General features: G+C 31.9%; 3 protein-coding genes across 8 annotated transcripts in view; 1 reads left to right on the top strand and 2 right to left on the bottom strand.

Annotated features, from left to right (window-relative positions):
* LOC105127039 (asparagine--tRNA ligase, chloroplastic/mitochondrial-like) overlaps window positions 1-5,935 on the top strand; it is a 7,197-nt gene extending 1,262 nt beyond the window's left edge. For all 6 annotated transcript variants that reach the window (XM_011028134.1, XM_011028136.1, XM_011028139.1 and 3 more), the window contains 15 exons: window positions 5-72; window positions 170-238; window positions 1,280-1,390; window positions 1,984-2,088; window positions 2,261-2,398; window positions 2,712-2,792; window positions 3,144-3,221; window positions 3,322-3,390; window positions 3,476-3,550; window positions 3,687-3,770; window positions 3,932-4,018; window positions 4,585-4,680; window positions 4,811-4,885; window positions 5,173-5,299; window positions 5,550-5,935. In XM_011028134.1, coding sequence (XP_011026436.1) covers window positions 5-72; window positions 170-238; window positions 1,280-1,390; window positions 1,984-2,088; window positions 2,261-2,398; window positions 2,712-2,792; window positions 3,144-3,221; window positions 3,322-3,390; window positions 3,476-3,550; window positions 3,687-3,770; window positions 3,932-4,018; window positions 4,585-4,680; window positions 4,811-4,885; window positions 5,173-5,299; window positions 5,550-5,665 — 1,379 coding nt within the window. In that variant the 3' untranslated portion in view covers window positions 5,666-5,935. The remainder of the gene's footprint in view (window positions 1-4; window positions 73-169; window positions 239-1,279; window positions 1,391-1,983; window positions 2,089-2,260; window positions 2,399-2,711; window positions 2,793-3,143; window positions 3,222-3,321; window positions 3,391-3,475; window positions 3,551-3,686; window positions 3,771-3,931; window positions 4,019-4,584; window positions 4,681-4,810; window positions 4,886-5,172; window positions 5,300-5,549) is intronic.
* Window positions 5,936-6,342: 407 nt separating this feature from the next.
* Window positions 6,343-10,735, bottom strand: LOC105127038 (probable fructokinase-1). Its single transcript, XM_011028133.1, has 4 exons — window positions 10,231-10,735; window positions 9,189-9,521; window positions 7,604-7,720; window positions 6,343-6,685 (listed from the first exon to the last, which is right to left on the bottom strand). Exons 1-4 carry the CDS (start codon window positions 10,633-10,635, stop codon window positions 6,554-6,556), a joined length of 987 nt encoding a protein of 328 aa, XP_011026435.1. The 5' UTR covers window positions 10,636-10,735; the 3' UTR covers window positions 6,343-6,553.
* Window positions 10,736-18,476: 7,741 nt separating this feature from the next.
* LOC105127037 (RNA-binding CRS1 / YhbY (CRM) domain protein) overlaps window positions 18,477-21,714 on the bottom strand; it is a 3,408-nt gene continuing 170 nt past the window's right edge. Inside the window, exons 2-5 of the mRNA XM_011028132.1 lie at window positions 21,542-21,714; window positions 21,084-21,417; window positions 19,761-20,165; window positions 18,477-19,004 (exon numbers count right to left, since the gene is read on the bottom strand). Of these exons, the coding sequence (XP_011026434.1) occupies window positions 18,576-19,004; window positions 19,761-20,165; window positions 21,084-21,417; window positions 21,542-21,618 (1,245 nt within the window). The 5' untranslated portion in view covers window positions 21,619-21,714 and the 3' untranslated portion in view covers window positions 18,477-18,575. The remainder of the gene's footprint in view (window positions 19,005-19,760; window positions 20,166-21,083; window positions 21,418-21,541) is intronic.

The raw sequence follows: 21,714 nt of genomic DNA, 5'->3' as shown, positions 1-21,714 counted from the left end.
GTAGGGAAGACCATTGTCGTGATGGGTTGGGTTCGTACTCTTCGTGTTCAGAGTAGTGTTACGTTTATTGAGGTAATAATGGTGGCTACTCATATGATTTCTTTGATAAAGTTGTTTTAAATTGAACTATGATAAGTTGATGGGGATGTCTGTTCTTAAACATATACAGGTTAATGATGGTTCATGCCTATCAAACATGCAATGTGTAATGGGATTGGAGGCTGAAGGTTATGATCAGGTATTACCATAAACAATAAAGTCATGCATATACATTTTCTAATTCTTTAATTTGCAGTGGAACATAATCGCTTTGGACTTGACATCTCAGGGGTTGTCCAATAACAGAAAACCATTTTCCTTGTCTATATTCAGTTTTCTTCTCTCTCTTTTTTTAATTTTTACTTTTCAATGAAAAATTGGAAAGCATGTTCATTTTTTGAGAACAGAGAATAAATTTTCTACAGGAAAAAAAAAAAAAGAAATACGTCAAGATTTTACTTATTTTTCATAAAAATATTGAAACCATAATTTCCTATGATCATCTTAATATTTGTATTTAAGACAATCTAATCATAAAATAATAATTTTATTTCTTTGAAATGAAAAATTATCATGAAAAAGTTGTACTTATTAACAAGAAAAAAAGTAAATATTTACATTACATTTATAATAAGAAAATAAATTCATCACATGAATCAATTATAAAATAATAAAAAAATTAATTTTTCGCATTGGTAAAAGTGCTTGTTTATAAAAGAATAACATTGTTCTGTTCATCGGGGGGTTTTTTATTTAATTTGGAAACCAATGAAAAACTTGTAAAGAAAAATTGTGAAGAACCTCAAAAATATGATTTACAAACTCAATACAAATTTGAAAAATTAGTTTTTTGGTTCTTCAGATGGAGAAATATTGTATTTAAACATGAAATTCTACTCTCTCTTTTCCAACTAGTTTTTTAGAAAGTTGGAGTGTTACTCTGTTTGTGAACACCTCCTTAACTTTCCCTGTTCTTTTTCTTCTCAAGGTTGGTCGACATTAATAGCTGAGGGATTTTATTTAGAAATATTCCATGGTGTAAACAACTAGGAACAAGTGTACTTCTGCTCACTTTCTTTTGTTTGATGAAAATCTGTTTCAAAAATGTCAAGCTCCATTGATTTATTGCATAAAAATTCAAAAGTTCTCATAATATGTTTATACCATGATGTATTCATCTTTCATGTGGTCTATATTCTCGTCATCTTACCTTTATTCAAGCATTGGAGTTTATTAATAGGTAGAATCTGGGTTGATAACAACTGGTGCATCAATATTGGTGCAAGGAACTGTGGTGGAGAGCCAAGGATCAAAACAAAAGGTGGAACTGAAGGTCAACAAAATTGTTTTGGTATGATATTCTAGGCATTCTTGGTAGATAGGGAGCTAATTTTCACATGAACTCATCAATACATAATTTGATAACATGCTTCTAACAAGTTGTAAGTGATCGCACCAGAAATTTGTACAGATTACAAATCTAAATATCCCTCCACCCCTGAATTACTGAAAAACTACAGACCTTAAAACTGTTACTTGCAAAATTTATATTGACTGGAGTGTTAGATGAGGCAAATTAACATATGGCAGGGAGAAACTGGGCACAAAAAAGAGTTCACAAAAACAAATAGAAGTTTTCAAGCTTTCTCACATTCCACCTTCCACGTGACACATAAATTGATATAAATTTGTACTTGCTTAAAACTATAAACGGTGAGGGGTTAAATGAACTCTGAGGTCTTGGGATCATCAATGTCATGTCTGTTCTATCCTCAATGATATTCTGGATGACAAGCAATTGGGAAGCCTGGGTCTTGGTATGGTGTGATATGATTCCCTTTTGTTTTATGTGATTTCCATTGGCATTTGAGTATTATTCTGCATATTACATAAAAATGTGATTCTACTCCAAGGTTTTCACCCGAAATCTCTTTCTTCTTATAGGTTGGCAAGAGTGATCCTTCCTATCCCATTCAAAAGAAAAGGGTCAGCAGAGAATTTTTGAGAACTAAAGCTCACCTTCGTCCTAGAACAAATACATTTGGTGCGGTATGGTTCTGCTGCCTGTTTCTATTCTAATTTTTGGTTGGGTTTAGTGCCTTCCAGTCATATATGACATAACCACTTAATATGGCAAGCATGTTTTTATAACTTTTTTTGGATGTAACTTTATTGTCCCTGATTCATGCTCATCTTTGTAAATAATGCTAATTAATTCTAGGTTGCAAGGGTGAGGAATGCTTTAGCATATGCCACTCACAAGTTTTTTCAAGAAAATGGGTTTGTTTGGGTCTCAAGTCCTATTATTACAGCTTCAGATTGTGAAGGGGCCGGTGAGCAGTTCTGTGTGACTACTTTGGTATGCGCTGCTTAAGTTATTTATGACTACTGATTGTTACTTTTTTATTTTATTGTATAAACATTATTTTCAAAATACTACAAGCACACTGAGATGCCTGTTTTTAGCTGCACTATGGTTTACATGGTTTGCTTCAATCTCATCTAACTAATCTCTTAAAATACATAACCATGCATGATTTTTGCTAATATAATGTAGCAGAGGATAGAATCTACTTAACAAATCTATGCATAATTCTATCAGTAACTAACATTGTTACAGGTTTATAAAACTGCTGCCATACGTGATGATCTATATTAACTTTAATGAACAGATTCCAGGCTCTCAAGAAGTTGCCAATTCTCCTGTGGATAGGATTCCAAAAACAAAGGATGGCTTAATTGATTGGTCACAAGTGAGTTGAGCATGCCTTTTCTCACTATTATGCTCTTAAGCAGACCTGAGTATAGTATATCCCTCCCTCCTTTCCTCTTTCTGCCAGAACAATCAATGCCAATTACAAACTTAATCTTTTTAGCCATCTGAAAATTGTATGTCCTTGGCAAAGCTTTATGTTAGACCAGTATTGAAAATAAGAAACTTTTAAGTGCTGGCCCCAGAACTATGCTCCGCCCCCCCCACCCCCCACCCCAAAAAAAAAACCCTAAACTGAGCTTATTTCTGCTTTAATTTGGAAACAGGCTAGATGACTGTACTGTTATTGAACTCCATTGATGTAATTTTCATTGCCTTCATTCTTTCTCAGGACTTTTTTGGCAAACCAGCTTTTCTGACAGTCTCTGGCCAGCTCAATGCTGAAACATATGCCACTGCTCTTTCAGATGTATCTATTTCATTTATGCTTTCTTCACTATTTTAATGTCAGATAGTAAATAAAAAATATCTGAACCTTTTCTTATCACACAATTTTTCTCATTTTTTAGGTGTATACATTTGGTCCCACATTTCGAGCTGAAAATTCTAATACTTCAAGGCATTTGGCTGAATTTTGGGTTAGTGTACTTTGTTTGTTTATAAGTTTATTCTGGATCATGCACTATCCAAGTTTCTTATAATTTTTCTGTTTCTTTATTTAAGATGATTGAACCAGAACTTGCATTTGCTGATCTGACTGACGACATGGCCTGTGCCACTGCCTATCTCCAGTACGTAGTATGTTGCTTTTCACATCTTCTCTATTGTTAATTTAACACATATGGCTAAAGGAAAGCTTGGATAGGCACTAACACACACAAACTTGCATATTTTTCTCATCGAATAATTGACTGACAAAAATTTTATGTGGAAGGTGAGACATATCCTTGAAAACTGCAAGGAAGACATGGATTTTTTCAATACTTGGATTGAGAAGGGAATCGTTGATCGATTGACTGTATGAGCTCTCTAGTGTAACCTATTTTTCTTCGAACTTTCTGTCATGTGCTTCATACCTTCCACTTGTGTTGTTTCATGACGCTGTTCTTGACTTGTTGTTTTGGCTCTGGACGTATTTTCCATATTTTTCTGACACGGTATCTTTGTTGTAATCTACAGGATGTGGCTGAGAAAGACTTTGTTCAATTGACTTATACTGATGCAGTTGAACTTCTTCTGAAAGCAAAAAAGAAGTTTGAATTCCCGGTACTACATACTAGCCCCAATATTTAGACTTCTCAGATGACTATTGCTTGTTGATGTTGTTCAGCTAGCTGTTGCTATCAACTGTTGCTTGGACTTGGTAGAAACTATATTTCTCTTAAATTTCTTTCTTTTCCTGATTAAGTGCCACAAATAGTTATACTTGTAGTACCTTAAAGTGATGCATAGATGTTGACTATCCCCTTCGAATTTCCTCTTGATCTTGGTTTCTAATGAGAGCCACTATTATCAGTCTCTGTTTCATCCGAGTGATGACAGGATCACTTATTGAAGCCTGGACTCATTACAGTAATGAAATCTTGTCTGATTTGGCAGAATGGCAGGCATCATAGTCTTTTCTTATTGATTAAAACAGGAAGACCTGCGATTCAAGCCAATCAAAGTTGTAGATTAACTTTCTAAAACTTTCACAATGAATTATTGATTTTATCTGTCTATGGTTGGAACTTCTTTAGTAATCTCTTAAGCAAAATTAAAGTTCCTAAAATGATAAATGAAAATTATACAGAGTATTTTGTTGCCTAATAAAGATCCCCTGCAATTTCTAGGTGGAATGGGGATGTGATTTGCAAAGCGAGCATGAGCGTTATATAACTGAAGAGGCATTTGGTGGGTGCCCCGTCATAATCAGAGATTATCCAAAGGTATGCAACGGACAGCTACCTGATCTATATTCTTTCACTTTCCTAAAATAACTGAAAAAATACATTGGAGTGTGTATTGTTCTCATAATTAACATTCGTTTCATGTGGCTCTTCGATCTAAAACTCTCAGGACATCAAAGCATTTTATATGCGGCAAAATGATGATGGGAAAACTGTTGCTGCTATGGACATGCTGGTTCCTCGGGTAAATCTCCATTTCCTTGTTTCATTTTAACTTTTTTTTTGATTGTCAAGTAACTATCGCTTGTAATATTCTAAAGCATTTATGGACCTCTTCCCAGTGGAATAGATTATGAAGAGCAAGAAGCCATCGTGATTTATTTCATATTGGGTCCTTGTTACTTGTTTGGGATGTGAAAATGAAATATTTATTCCTAATCCTGGAAAAAACAGAGAAGTAGCAAGGGGTAGGGAGTTTAAGAAATGTTGCTTTGGTAGAATTTATCATGTAATAAATTGTTTATTTGCCAGGTTGGTGAACTTATTGGTGGAAGCCAAAGAGAGGAACGGCTTGAATATCTAGAAGACCGTTTAGATGAGTTAAATTTGAACAAGGAGAGCTTCTGGTGGTATCTTGATTTGCGACGTTATGGTTCAGGTTAGAAATCTCACTTCTTGAAGCTAACATTTTCTCTTAAGTTGCTGAGCTTTGCGCGTTGAGGTTTGATGATAGTTTCTAGATTGAATTCAGTGGTGCGAAGAATGCATACCACATACAATTTGGCGTTTTCAGGAGAGCTTGGGAACTTGCTTCCTGTTTTTATTTGACTGCCTTGATATCTCTCAATAGCTGAAAATCTGTTACTCAAAACACGCATTGTTGTGATCTCGTGTTTGTGTATGGCCAGTTCCTCACGCGGGTTTCGGACTTGGTTTTGAGAGGCTCGTGCAATTTGCTACTGGATTAGAAAATATAAGAGATGCAATTCCTTTCCCCCGGGTACCTGGTTCTGCGGAATTTTAATGGCGTAATCGTCGGATTCGATTTTTCTTCCGCCCTTCTGTTTCTCTCCTGTGTGCTTGGTATTTCAAATCTGCTGCTCTTGTTTTCTCCTCCTATACCAATTTTGTATTTATAGTTCCAAAACTTCTGTCCAGCTCGATTGTTAACATTCCATGAACAATGTATGGAGTGATTAAACCAATTGTACATTCATTTATCACCGAGTTGCAATCTGTCTTCAAGAATTTCCAGCATGATATCTTCTGTATGAGAGTTTTGGATCACCTATCCTATGGATGAGTGCTTTAACATGTAGCTTGCTAAAATATTTCCCGCCACCGTTGATAATTGCTTGATGAACAAACAGGTGGAGGAGCAAATTTAATGAACAAGTCGTGATGAATCATACAATGGTTATGGCTGAATGGGAAGCCAGTAAGAACCTAAAACAGATGGACTGCCATCTCATGTTCAGAGCAGTACAGTAAAGTTTGCGGAGCCAACCTGCGGCTGCTCGAAACCTAGTTGGTTTCTAACTTTCTACAGAAGATTAAGACCTAGTTTTTCTTTTTTAAAAAGAATATTAAAATGTTATTTTGATAATGAAATTTACCCTATCCAGTTAATTAGGAGTTTGAAGGTTGGTTTATAAATATAACTTTTGAATCAAATTAATTAATGGATGATTGATTAAATACTTGGAGAAAGTAAAAACTGCTAAAGAATTTTATTTGGGAAGACCTGACAGCAAGTCTTTTTCATCAATACATTGAAGAGGGAAAAAAGGTGAGATGAGAACGAAGCCGCTCTTCAATTGAGTAGCAAGCAACCTAAATCGGAGAACAAGACCTAAAAAGAGCAAAGATGGAAGATCGAAGGACTGCAGTGCAAAGTAAAAATAGAAAAGGTCTACTTCGATGCGTTCAGCAATTTGTGGACCTCGGCTGGGGTAGGAAGGGCAGGGATGGCGCCTTTCTTGGTGGTTGTAATGGCTCCACATGCATTTGCAAATCTAAGGATCTCTCTCAACTTCTGTTCGTCCTGAAAATAAAGAAGTTTCATCTACAATATTAGAGATATTAATCCAAGAACCCGGTTTACAGTTAGCAGTTCTTTAAAAAAAAAATTAATTCTCCTGAAAAGTAAATTAAAAAAAATGAATTTCTAAACATAGATTATTGTGTTTTTGGAAATGAATCCAAGAACAGTAGTGTTTTTATAAGAATAATTTTCAGTAAAAGTGAATTTCTAAAAAATATAGATTATGTTTGAGTGATTGACAGTCATGGAATATAATTTCTAAGAAAACTGATTACTTTTCAATATTTAATGAAAAATAAGCTGAAATCATTTTCTAGTCTTTTAGACATATCAAATAAAATAAGTTGGAATATAAAACATTTTGAATTATTAACTTTCTAAAAATAGAATAATTCTTATTTTTATCGAATATTTTTTTGGAGTTTGAAGAACAATGATTATTGTATAATATGTTTTATATTCAAATATATTTTCTAACAAATATTATCTAAATTAAAGTATTATTATGCACACTAATATATCAAAGTAATATACTTTTATATTGCATAATTATATTTTAAATATTAATGAAATATTGTACAACTTTTGTAGTGTTTTCTGCTCTTGCAAATTGAAAAACAATTTCCTCATCTATAGCTTATGTTTTTCTTTGATAAAAAGTGAATTCTGCTGACTTGTTTTCCACAATATAAATATAACCAAACATGAAAAATTCAAGAAAATACTTCCTAGAAAAACACTTCCAAGCAAACTGTGTTTTTTCCTTGTTTTTGCTATTTTTCAAATCCTTGTGTTTGTTTGTCAAGTTTTTTTTTAAAAAAAAACTACATTTATTTTCAAAAAATAAAATTCCCAAAAACTAGTTTTCATTACCAGCTTCAGGATCTAATTATAAAGACGGTTTATTATAGTATTTACCTCCAGCACAGACTGGTCATCAACAATCTTGCAAAGGAGTGCTCCGATGAATGCGTCACCAGCACCGGTGGTATCAATAGTCTTGACATGGAAAGCCTCAACAGTTCCATGGAAAGTCTGTATTTCAACAAACCAATTGGTAATAATTCAGTATTAGGCAAATCAAGACCATTTATGATCAAATAGGATCCTTTTCATTCACCTAACATTAGGGTTTCACATGTTACAACTATTTGTGGTACAAAGCTTGAGTACCCTGAGGCATTAGGTAAGACAGAGGCCCTATTCTTGGTGCGCCAGTGTCTTCAGTTGTTGGGATGTAAGAAAACAACATTAGTGTTGGTAATCAAAGAAAACACAGCATGCCAGCAAAATTGTATATACGTAAGCAGTTCTATGATACCAGGAAAGACGTAGTCCTAGCTTTTGGTTTATGGGTTGTTGGGAGATACAACAACTACTAGTTTGGTGCAGTGATAACACAGTAAGCATTGACTTTTCGGAAGCCCCTTAAAACGAAGTTTGCTTTATGATAAACTTAAAAGAGTTTCCAATCTTGTAACCCCAACAAAAACAAGAACGAGTTTCCAATCTAATTGAGTAAATAAGAAATTTTTTGTAAGCCATAAATAACCAACTCAAGTATTTGTCCTGTTCAATTTGTACAAAAGAAACCATATTTCCAGCAAATGTTTCATCTCCATAATCAATTAATCCAAATCATGATATCAACAGCTTGAAATTCATCATCCAAAACACCGTAGTCACATCATTCTATCATATATACAACAGCTTTCATCTCCCTGGCAAGCAATCAAGTTTATGTTAATAATTTAGGCTGAACTGTGACCTAAATGGCCGCACTACTATATGCTTAAGGTTTAAATAAATGCACGCCGAAACTCACTTTCAACATGCAGAGAGGGACAGGCACCCGCCCGCCACATATAATAAACAAGGCAACTACATCCATTGTGCTGGTTGGGGCTTTTGACTTAAATAATGACAACACGCACAAATGGGCATGCCTGGTATCTGCGCTTAGCCAATAGATTTGTCCGCGTTAAAGCATTTCTTTATCAATTCCATGGCATGCTCATTTGACCACTGTTAAATTCCAAACATGATTCATGCTGTTGATTACATGATAGACACAAAAGCTTTGATCATAATTTCGAGATTAACACTTTACACCTAGACTAGGGAACAAAACAACTCATCGTGAAAAAGAATTATTGACTGCCTCATGGGATAGATTAAAGGTCAAGGATCAAACTTTCTTCTCCTTTCCTGGTTCTTTCTAATTAAATAGTAAGTCATTTCATAAAATCCCAAAAGATTCAAACTCCTTATTAAATAAATCAGGTTTGATTCCGTAATTAAAGAAAACAAGGTCCCACGTCAGAGAAAATCATGGGAGATCCAAGACCCCACTAGCAAGTAGCATTATAGAGCATCATAAAATTCATCACCTACCCTTATGCCAGCTAAAAGTCAAAATTTTGTAACAGATAACATTGATTGCACCTAACATCAAAAAATTAGAAGAAACAAAATACTGAAAGACTGAATTGTAATTACCCACCTTGGTGTAATATTTGCAACCGTTTTCACCAAGGGTGACCAAGAGCAACTTAAAGTTAGGACGCCAAAGTGTCAAAGCAGTTTCATCATCAATTTTATTACTTCCAGTGAGGAACTCAAGCTCGACATCACTGACTTTGATCACATCTGCCTCATCCCAGATCTTCAATATCTGCTCACGCGCCTCCTCCGCTGATGGCCACAATGGCAGCCTCAGATTTGGGTCGTAGGAAAGCAATGCACCAGCTTCCTTCGCCACCTTCATTGCCTCTAGATGTGCTGATCTGCATGGCTCAACAATCAAACTTATTGATCCATAGTGGAACACCTTAGCCTGTATGCACAAATTCACACACGTGCATGAGAAAAATTTTAACAAATGAAATTCCAAAAATATATTTTACCAGACTAAATATTATAAAATAAACTTAAAAAGTTATAGAAAACATTTTAAATTCGTAAATTCCCTTAAAATATTTTTCGAATATTATAATTACACAATTCCTGACATTATCATCCCCCTTTATCACATGAAAAGGAGAGATCCACTGCATGATTCTTGCCACTAATTGAGATCTCAACTGAGATGCAACCGGGCCCCACCCCTGTGGCATTGCTGGCGTGACACTCCCCTAAAAAAATCTCTTCCCCCCTCACCATCCACGACAAAATTCACCACGGTAAGAAAATAAAAAATTTAACTAAAGCCACCACCAACCATAGTCGATTGGTTAACCCGCTGACCTAGGGCTGCCAACTCAGGGCTTAATGCTACATGCATTAGAGCAAGGAGAAAAACTTGAAAGAAAAAACGACATCGTTGGTTTAGGTTTGACTCTGGTTAACTCAGCCACCCAGTAACCAGGTCTTGTACAGGTTTGACCTCCGGGTCATTTCTTAACTATGCCACGAACCCTATACCAGATTAATTTTCACCACAGTTAAAAAAAACTTAGAATAAAAATCAAATATTTTACGTTGAATCATTACAAGAATAAACACGGTAGATAATTAAGATTAAGACTGTAAATAATCAAACTTACAGATCTTATTAACTCAAGATTTAACTCTTCGGGCCTTAGCAACATATCAGCACTTGGATTCCTATAAAACATGAACTCACGCTCTCCATCAGCGCGTAGGGTAACAAACGCGAGAGCAGTCCTTGCACCTGTGTCAAAATTAATACCGGAAGCGATCACGTTGTTTTCTTTCAAAATCCCGGCGAGCATGTGACCGAACTCATCGTCACCAAGCTTTCCGACAAACGCCGACTTTCCTCCTAGCCTCGCCACCGCGATCGCCACGTTCGCCGGAGCACCACCCGGTGCTTTCAGAAACCCCGGCGCTTCAGCGAGGGAGACGCCGGAGGTGGTCGGGACAAAATCTATTAGCATCTCGCCGAAGCTCACGATCAGTGACTTGTCGTTCAAGCCATTGGAAGCCATTGCAGGAGAACGAGAGGGAGGGAGGATAGACTTGCGTGTTCACAGAGAGGGAAAGGAGAGACAGGTTTGGCAGGGGAAGAGAGGTTTATTTATAGAGGGAGATGAAATAGATATTTTGGTAATTATGGGAAAGAGCGATTATTAAGGTAATTAATATGATTTTTATTGGCAATTTGTGGATATGTTTTGAGGAGGGCCCACAGAAAAGGAAATAATATTTTTATTTATTTTGTGGAATTTGATAATTAAGATAAGGATTGACGTATGTAGATACGGTGTATTTTTATTTTTTTAGACGTATAGTATAAGGAAGGATTTAGATAGAAGTTAGATGGATTTCTTACTCTTTTTGGAGATATTAATTGTATGGATAAATGAGAAAATTAAATTAAATAATTACACTCCTAAGACAACAAAGAAAAAAAAAGCTGTAGTTTTTAATTTATATCTTAAAAAGAAAAAAAACAATAAAAATTGAAAACATAAGATAAAACAAGAGATAATAATAAAATTATATTTGGTAATGATATAGTAGATAAGATAATTATTTTTATATTATATTTTGTTGATAATGAACAGAATAAAAAAATAAAAAAGTCTACCTTACATTTAATATGTATTATTATAGAATTTACATCTTTCTAATTAAATATTAAAATTAATAATTCTAGTTATAAAATTCAAGATTAACCTGATATATTAATTTAGGACTTGACTAAACCAACAAAGCTTGTCCAAGACATGGACTTGCCAAGTTCAAGAGAAGATAGATGAAGAATTGAACGGGCTTAACTCGATTAAAAATCTAATTTAATTTTGGATAAAATATAAATAAAAAATTTATTTATTTTTATTTCAAGGAAAAAATATTTTTAATTAAAACAACTTGTTTTGATTATCTATAACAATAAATATTTATATCCTTGTATATTTTAATTTAATAACTTTATAATTAAGATTTTTGTATATGAATATTTTAGAGATAAATATTAATAATTATTATATATATATATATTCAACTTAAAAAAATTATCTTTGTAGTTTTTATTTTTTTATTTCAAGATAGTAACTAAACGCTATTAAAATGAATATTTATTTGAAAATTCACTTGAGTAAAATATAAAAATGATAAATTTTGAAAATAACATCTAAAACAGTAAGAAAACTAGATAAATTGGATAATGCAAAAAAAAAACATCATGTTAGAGACATAAAACCTGAACTTAGAATTATCAAAAGAAAATATTAAAAAGAAAAGAAAAAAATGATATCGTCATCAACTATAGCTAAATAAAACCTCAAGAATAGACTCTCAAAACTCCAGGGAGACACCAGAAAGAAAAAAGATTTGTATCTCTCCTCCTCGTTGTAATTCAACTATACAAGCTGAAAATTTAATATTTATACACATAAATATTAATTTGAATTTTACAATGTCATATATATATATATATATATATATATTCTTGCAATTAAAATAAAATAGAAAAGAATTCAAAATAATTATTGAGCAGCTAATATCTGGGTGTTTTTATAAGCATATTATACATCCATGAATTTTTATTTTTGCTGCCTACTCAGCTTCAATGTCAGGTACCAGTCTTGCTAGACTGGAAAGGAAGCATGGATGGGAAGGTCCCAACAACTATAGAACAAAAACACCACCTTTCATTATATAAAAATACCAAAATAATTATATGCTGTTGAGATCACGTCCTCATAATTTATAATATATAGTCAGGCTGCACGACTCTTGTTTAATATCATGAAAAATATAACCTATGGTGTCTTTATTTATATATGTTTTAATAATACGTGTTTCCAAGCTTGCATTTCTTTATGCGAAACGGGAAAAAAATATATTAGAACATATTGTCCAGTTTGTGATACGCATCTGGTCTGTCCTAGATCATTTTCAATTGGTCAAATGAAAAAAAATAAAAATATTGGTTTTTCCTAAATCTTTTTCAATTGTAAAAAAAAAAAAAAAAAAAAAAAAAATCCGCATGTTCTATATATGGCTGGAGTTTCGTATTATACTAATATACAGATTCACTAGCCAATTAAACAATTTTCGTTCAGATAAATGTGGTATTGGATAACTAAATGGGTGTTAATTTATATTAATTCAGTTTAATTAAAATAATATTATTTTAATTAGAAAAACTAAATAAATTTTTTTAAAAAAAAATTGTGAGTTATATCATTTGATCAATAAGGATAAAATGGGTTGATTTTTTTTAAAACCTAACTCTAATATTGAAAGAGTTAGATTCAGGGTCTAATATTGAGGATTGATTCCAAATCAGATGCTCTGCTTAACTTATTCTTTATATTATTATTTTTTAGAATATTATCTTCATTTCTTTTTTATAGAATAATGTCTGTATATTACTGCCTTGCACGCCCTACATTAACATATTCTATGAAATACTAAGTCTCTTGGGGAAATGTATAAATATATTTGATAAAGTATTTTTGGATATAAATAAGGAATGCATTTCCCCTTCCTTTTTTTTTCTCCTCTTCCTTTCTATATTTTTTAGCAGCGTTTGGAAAAAAGTAAACTAATCCAAATTTTTTAAAAATTAATTTTTTATATTTTGAATTATTTTAATATATTGATTTTAAAAATAATTTTTAAAAATTAAAAATTAAAAAAAACTTTAACAAATAATTATAAATATATTCCCACCAGCCCTCAATGCAAGCTCAAACTTGAATGGAAACTCATAAATTACTGAAAAAAAGGACAGAATTTAACTGGAAATTGGGTCCAACATAATGGAGGCCATGCACATGGTCATCACGAGGAGCACCTTGGGATTTGAAATAATTTATTTTAATATATATTTAATTAAAATAGATATTTAAATGAGTTTATATAAACCTTAAACAAATATAAACTTATAATTATTAAAAAATAAAATTAAAATTTAACCACTTAAGTTATCTTTTAAAATTGATTTAAAATAATTTCTGTCTGTTCAAGTGGTGTTTATATCATAATTTTAATTAAATTTAATTTTTTTAAATAAAATTTTTATGTTTTTTTCTTGTTTTAATATGTTAATATTAAAAACAAAATTATTTTAATATATTTTTAAATAAAAAATATTTTAGAAACCAATCATTCTTACACTATTAATATTGATAATAACTTTTGTGGTTATGATTTGAAAAAAAATATTTAATAAAATGTATTTTTTTAGGTTAGTTTGAAAAAATAGATATTTTTTTAAAAATGTGGTTGAAAAAAAATTAATTTATTGTATTTGGTTATGAATGCTTTTAAAATTGAGGCTATAAAATAATTTTTAAAAATATATATTAATATTAATGGTTTTAAATTTAAATATTGTAGAATTAATTACTCCTATTACATCATGAAATAAATAATACTTTATATAAAATATTTTTTATTATTCTATTAAACTATTTATAATTTCATTACGTAAAAAATTCACCCGATAAGAACTATAGTTTTCATAATTTTTTGAGCTTGTAATAAAATTAGATACAATATTATTAGGTATAAAATTAATATTACAGTGTGAGTGAATTTAATTCACTCTATATTAGTTTTTTTTTTAAAAAAATATTATTCACATTACAATGTGAATGAATTTACTCTAAATTATTTTTAAAAAAAATATTATTAATAAAATTAACACACTAAAAAAACTTGTAATCACTTGCACTGGTTATTGTTTTTTAAGTAAACAATATAATTTTTTGCACTGCTCACATGAACATTATATCAATATATACTATTTATGTTAATTGTATTGTTCAATGAACGTTACAATTAATATGTACAGTGACTAAAAAAGGAAATTTTTTGTTTTTCATTGTCCATGTTCAAACATAAAAATTACATGGAATCTATAAATAATAAATTATTTTTTATTATTAAATAATTACAAAATATTTTTTAATTAAAATACAACCACAACAACAGCATAAACAAACCACCTTTAAGCTTAGCTTAACTTAACAACGGCAGCTTTTGAAGGGTCACCAGCAGAGGAATTATATATGTATCTTTTATTGCTGGGGGTTACAAAAATGGCCTCTCGGGGCTTGAAAATTTTTTATTGGCTTGCCTTGGACGGGAAGGTATGCGCCCCCTTTTCTCACATTTCTCTGTGGGGGCGCTCACGTGTAGCTGTGCTGTAATCGGTGTACGGATTTGTGAAATCATATGCATAAACAAAACTAATACAGCAAGCATGTAAAATAGAGTGGAGGATGACTTGTCAACCAATACACACACTTGAAGATCAAAACTACTTGGCCAGCTGGCTTCATTGTCGGTGCACAATTTGTGGGCTGGAGTCATTGTATTGTCATACCCGACCCCACCCGAGTCTAACTCGGTTTCCCGCTTATGTTTTTAAATTCATATGTTAAATCAGGTCAATTATTTTATTTAAAATCATACCATTTTATTTTATTTTTTATTGTTTGAAGTTAACCTAGCTTGATCTTATCTAGATTTAACTGGATACATATTTAAAATGTTTCAAAATATTAGATGTCGGTCCATTAATCAATTATCATATTAGGTTTAATAACTATAAAAATGAGCTTCTTGTTCTATTAGGTTGTCTGGAATTGTGTTGCTGATAATATATATTTTAAATTTAAAATTTTTTATTTATAATTATTTTCAAAAAATTTTAAATTATTTTGATATATTAATGTAAAAAATTATTTTAAGAAATAAAATAAATATTATTTTAATATATTTTTAAACATTGTCAAATAGTTTATATCTTAAAAAAAAATACATAGAGAGATTATTATACCGTAAACGAGAATATTAAATGCAGTAAATTATACAGGGAATTAAAAGCTGTTCAAAATGAGAATATTAAATCGGGAGTTTGGTTTTGAGAATTTTTTCGAGAATGCATGGAGATCATATTATATATTATATGTTATGTATTGATTTTTCAAGACATTTATCCTACATGTAGAATAATTTGTGGTTCGTGTATTTTTCCCTATTTCACAGTAAGAACACGCCATCCCTGTCATTTTCAACATTTCTAGACAAGAATGGTTCAAAGGAGATCGACCCAAGAAAAATTTCTCGACACATTCTTATTTTTCCATGATATGTATTGATTATTGTTAGGATTAACTGGAACCAATCGAGGAGGGGAACTAATAAATTTTATATGATTTTTATTTTTATTTTTATTTTTTAATATTAGATATAATTTATTTTTTATAAAATTATTTTAGTATAATGAACAGAATCGTGAGTTTATCATGTTGAACTGAGTTGAATCAAGTTTTTTATCATTAATTTTTAATTAATTTTTTTCAATTAGATACATATTTTAATGTTATATTAATTAAAAATTGAGTTTTATAATTTATGGCCTCTCGGGGCTTGAAAATTTTTTATTGGCTTGCCTTGGACGGGAAGGTATGCGCCCCCTTTTCTCACATTTCTCTGTGGGGGCGCTCACGTGTAGCTGTGCTGTAATCGGTGTACGGATTTGTGAAATCATATGCATAAACAAAACTAATACAGCAAGCATGTAAAATAGAGTGGAGGATGACTTGTCAACCAATACACACACTTGAAGATCAAAACTACTTGGCCAGCTGGCTTCATTGTCGGTGCACAATTTGTGGGCTGGAGTCATTGTATTGTCATACCCGACCCCACCCGAGTCTAACTCGGTTTCCCGCTTATGTTTTTAAATTCATATGTTAAATCAGGTCAATTATTTTATTTAAAATCATACCATTTTATTTTATTTTTTATTGTTTGAAGTTAACCTAGCTTGATCTTATCTAGATTTAACTGGATAAATATTTAAAATGTTTCAAAATATTAAATGTCGGTCCACTGATTAACTATCATATTAGGTTTAATAGCTTCTTGTTCTATTAGGTTGTCTGGAATTGTGTTGCTGATAATATATATTTTAAAATTTAAATTTTTTATTTATAATTTTTTTTATTTATATTTTTAAATTATTTTGATATATTAATATAAAAAATTATTTTAAAAAATAAAATAAATATTATTTTAATATATTTTCAAACATTCTCAAATAGTTTATATCTTAAAAAGAAATACAGAGAGAGATTATTATACCATAAATGAGAATATTAAATGCAGTAAATTATACAGAGAATTAAAAGCTGTTCAAAATGAGAATTTTAATATCATTTTCAACATTTCCAGACAAAAATGTTTCAAAGGAGATCGACCCAAGAAAAATTTCTCGACGCATTCTTATTTTTCTATGATATGTATTGATTATTGTTAGGATTAACTGGACCAATCAATCGAGAGGGAAATTAATATATTTTATAGGATTTTTTTTACTTTTTAATATTAGATTTATTATAAATTGAAGTTAATAATTTGTTGTAATTTATCTTTTATAAAATTATTTCATTGTAATAAATAGAATCGTGAATTTATCATGTTGAACTGAGTTGAACCAAGTTATTATTATTATTTTTTAATTAATTTTTTTAGTCACATATATATTTTAATATTATATTAATTAAGAATTGAGTTTCATAATTTACTTTGACTTGTATTTTACTGGGCTATCCTAATATCATGATATAGATTTAATATGTTAACCTAGATATATTTAGATTTTATTTGTTTTTTAATTATTTTTTTAAGTTAATTTAGAATTTAGTTTTAATATGCTTATTTATTTATTTTATATAAGATTATCATAATTTCATGATTCAGGTCATTAATTTTACATATTAATCTAAATTAATTCAAATCAATTCAATATATTAATTTTTTAATATTTATATTAATTTTTTTTAAAATATTAATATAATTAATACGCATATTAGCCTAACACGGACTAATGATTGAATAATGTATCTATTCAAGACCTGTCTTTTAACCAATTTATTATGATTGTGAAAGGTATCGAGTATAATTGTATGTCTCTAGAGCAATGCTGAAGGCTAAATTAGTGTGATAAATATATCAGCAAGGTGTGGGTCAATGCATATAATTCTAATCTACTAGAGCATGCAAATTGATGCCAGCAGCAGCACCTTCCTCCTCCTCCTTCTCCTCCTCCTCCTGTGATTACAACATGGATAAGTAACAAAATTGACAGTATTTCTTCCAGTCCCCCGGAATGGGACATCAGCATATAATGCCCGCCTTTGTTTAATTTTCATCCTTAAAATTTTAAGATTTTTCTAAGCATACCACATTTATAAAATGCAGTCTATACTTGTGATTTAAACCTGTTTATTTTTATATTTTAAATTTTTTTTAAAAAAATTATTTTTTTCTTTATTTTAAATTAATATTTTTAGTTCTAAAATAAAATAGGTGGTCTCTTTTTCCCTAATTGATTTTTAATCTAATAAAATCAGATAAAAATTAGAAGACTTCAGAGGTTAAAAATAAATAAATTAGTGGATTTCATTAGGCACTCGCCACCTCTGTTCTTGAACGACCCGCTGCCAATGTCATGACCTGTGCCTACATGCCAATTTTCCAGAATACTAGACTCGTTACCACGCTGTCTGGTTGCCTTGGTTCGGCCTGTTTCCGGCCCGGCTGCAGCAACTACTCTGACAAGCCACTCCTTGGAGCTTTGTTTTCATAGTTGGGACTTGTCCAGGGTTAGATTGATCCTATCATTTCTAATGAGATGCCAGTAATTCACCTAACCTTCAGTTCTAGCATATCTTCTTTTATACTGGTAGGTTTAGCTCCTACCAGTAACTAAACTATTACCTTATGGATACCAGCTTCTTCATGTTCGCTAAAGGTTAACGAGCAAAATAGAGTGTAGGATGCATAAATTACCATTTATGAGTGGTAATGGAAGCAAGGAGAGGAATAGATTTGGAAACCAAGTTTGATTTTATACAAAAAGTTAATTTCTGTTACACAACCTTGATTATCAGTTATCATTCTACAGTATTGATGATGAACCCAAAATTGCAGAGGAGCTTGTTTTCGCCGCGGATGAGCTCTCTCTGCTTTCTTCACCATCCAAATCAGATAGGTGGTCGTCTTCGGGATCTGATTCGCTTAGGGATAAGTCTTCAACTTTGGAATCATCTTCAGCTTCAGACAAACCTTCACAAGTGTCACTTGCTTTTATTTCTGAAAGACCTGGCAGAAAACTATTGCAAGACAAGTCAATGTTTTTCTTTAAAGGTTTCCCAGATTCCTCCAAGTCCTTTCGTGTTGGACCATCCAAGATCGACCTGGGATTCCTATCATTTGAATCACCATAAAGTGCATTGTGCCTGTAGTAGAGCTCCAATTCTTTTTCAGCGATGGCAATGAAGAGCCTCACAGTCTCGAGCGATTGCTCATATTTTGATTTCTCTAGTGCCTGCAAAGGCCAGGAAGAGTTAATCAACTTCGCTGCTAACTAGTTTTGAATAGGACCACGAGGTTGCATATCAGGCAATCAATGTCAAAGCCATTATCATATACAAAAGCAACAGGAATGGTGAGAAGATAATATGCGAGATGTATCACGTTTAGCTTTCCAAAAGGAGAAAAAAGGGAGGCTGACTGTATTAAAATGGAGGTGAATAAAGTATCGTCGCACGTGTACGTTCTATTTTCCCCTTCTTGCGTAAGAATATAAGCAAAAGGACTAAAAGTGAAATTGGAAAGGCCATACAAGTGGCAAGAAGAAATTTAATATAATGGTTCTACAAATCAAATCACGCAGAAGATCTTTTAGGACAGCAAAAGGTTCAAAATTTCAAACGAATGTTACTGATTAGACAAGAGCATCTCTTGTTTTCTCAAACCATGACTTGATAGTGAACTGGTATCACCTGAACTAATGTTGGCAAGCAAGTTTATAGCCAGAAATCAGTTGACTGGTCTTAGTCTCATCCTAGAAATTGCAAGCTCTCCTAAACAGCACAAGATACAAATAACGATGATGAGTTGATGTTGAATACATAAATATGAAGCTCCATGCTAGTGTGAGAACATTTTGAGTGCTAAAACAAGTCACAGTGCAACCTTGCTATTACATTGACAATTTAAAAACAGCCTGCCTAAACACAATAAACATCCAGAAAGAAGTAAATTTAAGCAGTAGATAATTGATGGAAACTGTGGTACACACCTTCTTTTTGGACAACGTATCCACAGGCGACATAACTTTTGGCTGAACATAGTTCTTCCCTCTATAAAATATAACAGTGTCATCTCCAATTATTTGTATAGGGATCCCACCACTCAATCTGGCAATTTCCTGAGCAAACTCTTGTACTTTGCCAGGTTTGCAAGAAGAATTGCAGATGACCTTTACAGTTTCATGTTTCTTCCAATGCATATGCATATTAAGAATGACACCTCCAAATACTCCTCTTCTTCCTATTGGAACATAATTGGACTTTTTCTGGGCCATCTTTTTCATGAAAAAACGCTCCTCACCAGTCAGTTCATGTGGTTTGACTTCAGGTCCCTGCATTTTAGGAACTTCATACCGCTTGAGTCTTTCAACCAGTTTAGCTTCCTTGATTTTGGCCTGTGATTATAGGAATAAGCAACAAAAAAGTAATCACCTATATGAAACATTGAAGACATTGGATTTAGTAGCCGCATGACAAAAAATTTCTACCCTAAAATAGTCTTCCTTCTCTGTTCTCATCACAAACAGACCTAATAAAGAGGGAAGCGTATTGATCCTCACATTAACTCCTCAATTCTTTTCCATTACACATACAAGTAATGGAAAAATTGATCCCTGCAGTATTTTTGCAAGGTTAATTTGTTCTTTTATCCTTTTCTAGTTGCATGCAATAGGCACAAGCAAAAATCACATACAGAGAATTATGCTCAGAATAAATATTAGAAATGGGGTTGAAATCACGTTGATTGAATCTCACAAACACAGGATGAGGTCTTTTATCGTCAGGTAGTTATATGCACTCAACTACCGCATCTTACATTCAATAACAATACAGCTTGTAGCCCAAAAAAACAAAAAAGATCATTGTACTTACAAAGTCCAACAAAACCAGGCTGAGAAAAAACAGTCCAATCATGCTCAGTCCCTCAAGCTTAGACATAATTCCCACTTCTGTATATGCAAATTTTAGCTTCCTCTTCCTCTTAGAAGGCACATTGGTTAAATTTTTTACCAAAGATCATGCTGTTGTTCGATTATCAAAGGCTAGTTGTTTCCACTTAACCAATGGGCGGCAAAATGTTATGCAAAAGAACTTCACTTCAATAAATTACTTGATTCATAACAAAAATTACAAATGGTTGAGATCAAATTGATTATATTTTCTTTTATCCTAAGCTAATTGTATGCAAAACTATAACATATCTCAAACTCAATAACTAGTTACAATAAGCTAAATAAAAATACTAAACATCAAAATTAGCAGCCAACCAAGCCAGAAACAAAAAAAATAAAAAAAAATTCAATCATGCTCACCCTCTCAAGTTTGGTCTTAATCCTCTCTTCTACATTGGCAAATTTCTGCCCCTTCTTCCTCTTAACTGTAAGCGAACGCGGGTCCTTTCTATTAGCAGCTTTTCTCTTCTCCTTCTCTTTCTTTCTCTGCAACTTCAATCTCTTCTTTGTCATCCACTTCTCTTTCTTTGGAGGGTCAGCCTCATGTGTTTCAAACTTGGGTTTTCCTTGTGATATCACTAAGTTCACTCTTCCGTGACTCACATTTCTAAAACCCCATGAAGGGTTTATCAAGTTTTGTGAAATTCTCTGTCTTGATTGAATCAAAATTGATTCCTGTGCTTGTAAAATTGGCCTAAGCAAGCATTTATCGTATCCCAATAAATAAATGCATAAAACCCAACATTTTTTCACATCCTAAAAAGCATGAAGTTTAAATCTTTATTCATATCTTAAATATATATGGAGAAAGAAAGTACCTGAGAAATGAAGATGGTGGCTTGAGAAGAGAAGAAGCTGCTATTTTTAAGCCATGAAAGAGTAAGGTTTTTGCCATTAAATTTATCAAATGCAACTATTTATGCTAAAAAGACTAAATTTTTCATTCTTGAAAGAAATCAAGAAAACAGAGAATTAATTAGGAAAGGGAAAG

Source organism: Populus euphratica, unplaced genomic scaffold (assembly GCF_000495115.2).
Source record: "Populus euphratica unplaced genomic scaffold, PopEup_1.0 scaffold50.1, whole genome shotgun sequence".
NCBI lineage: Eukaryota > Viridiplantae > Streptophyta > Magnoliopsida > Malpighiales > Salicaceae > Populus > Populus euphratica.
Note: the sequence above shows the minus strand (reverse complement) of the source record. Positions and strands in the feature narration are given on the sequence as shown.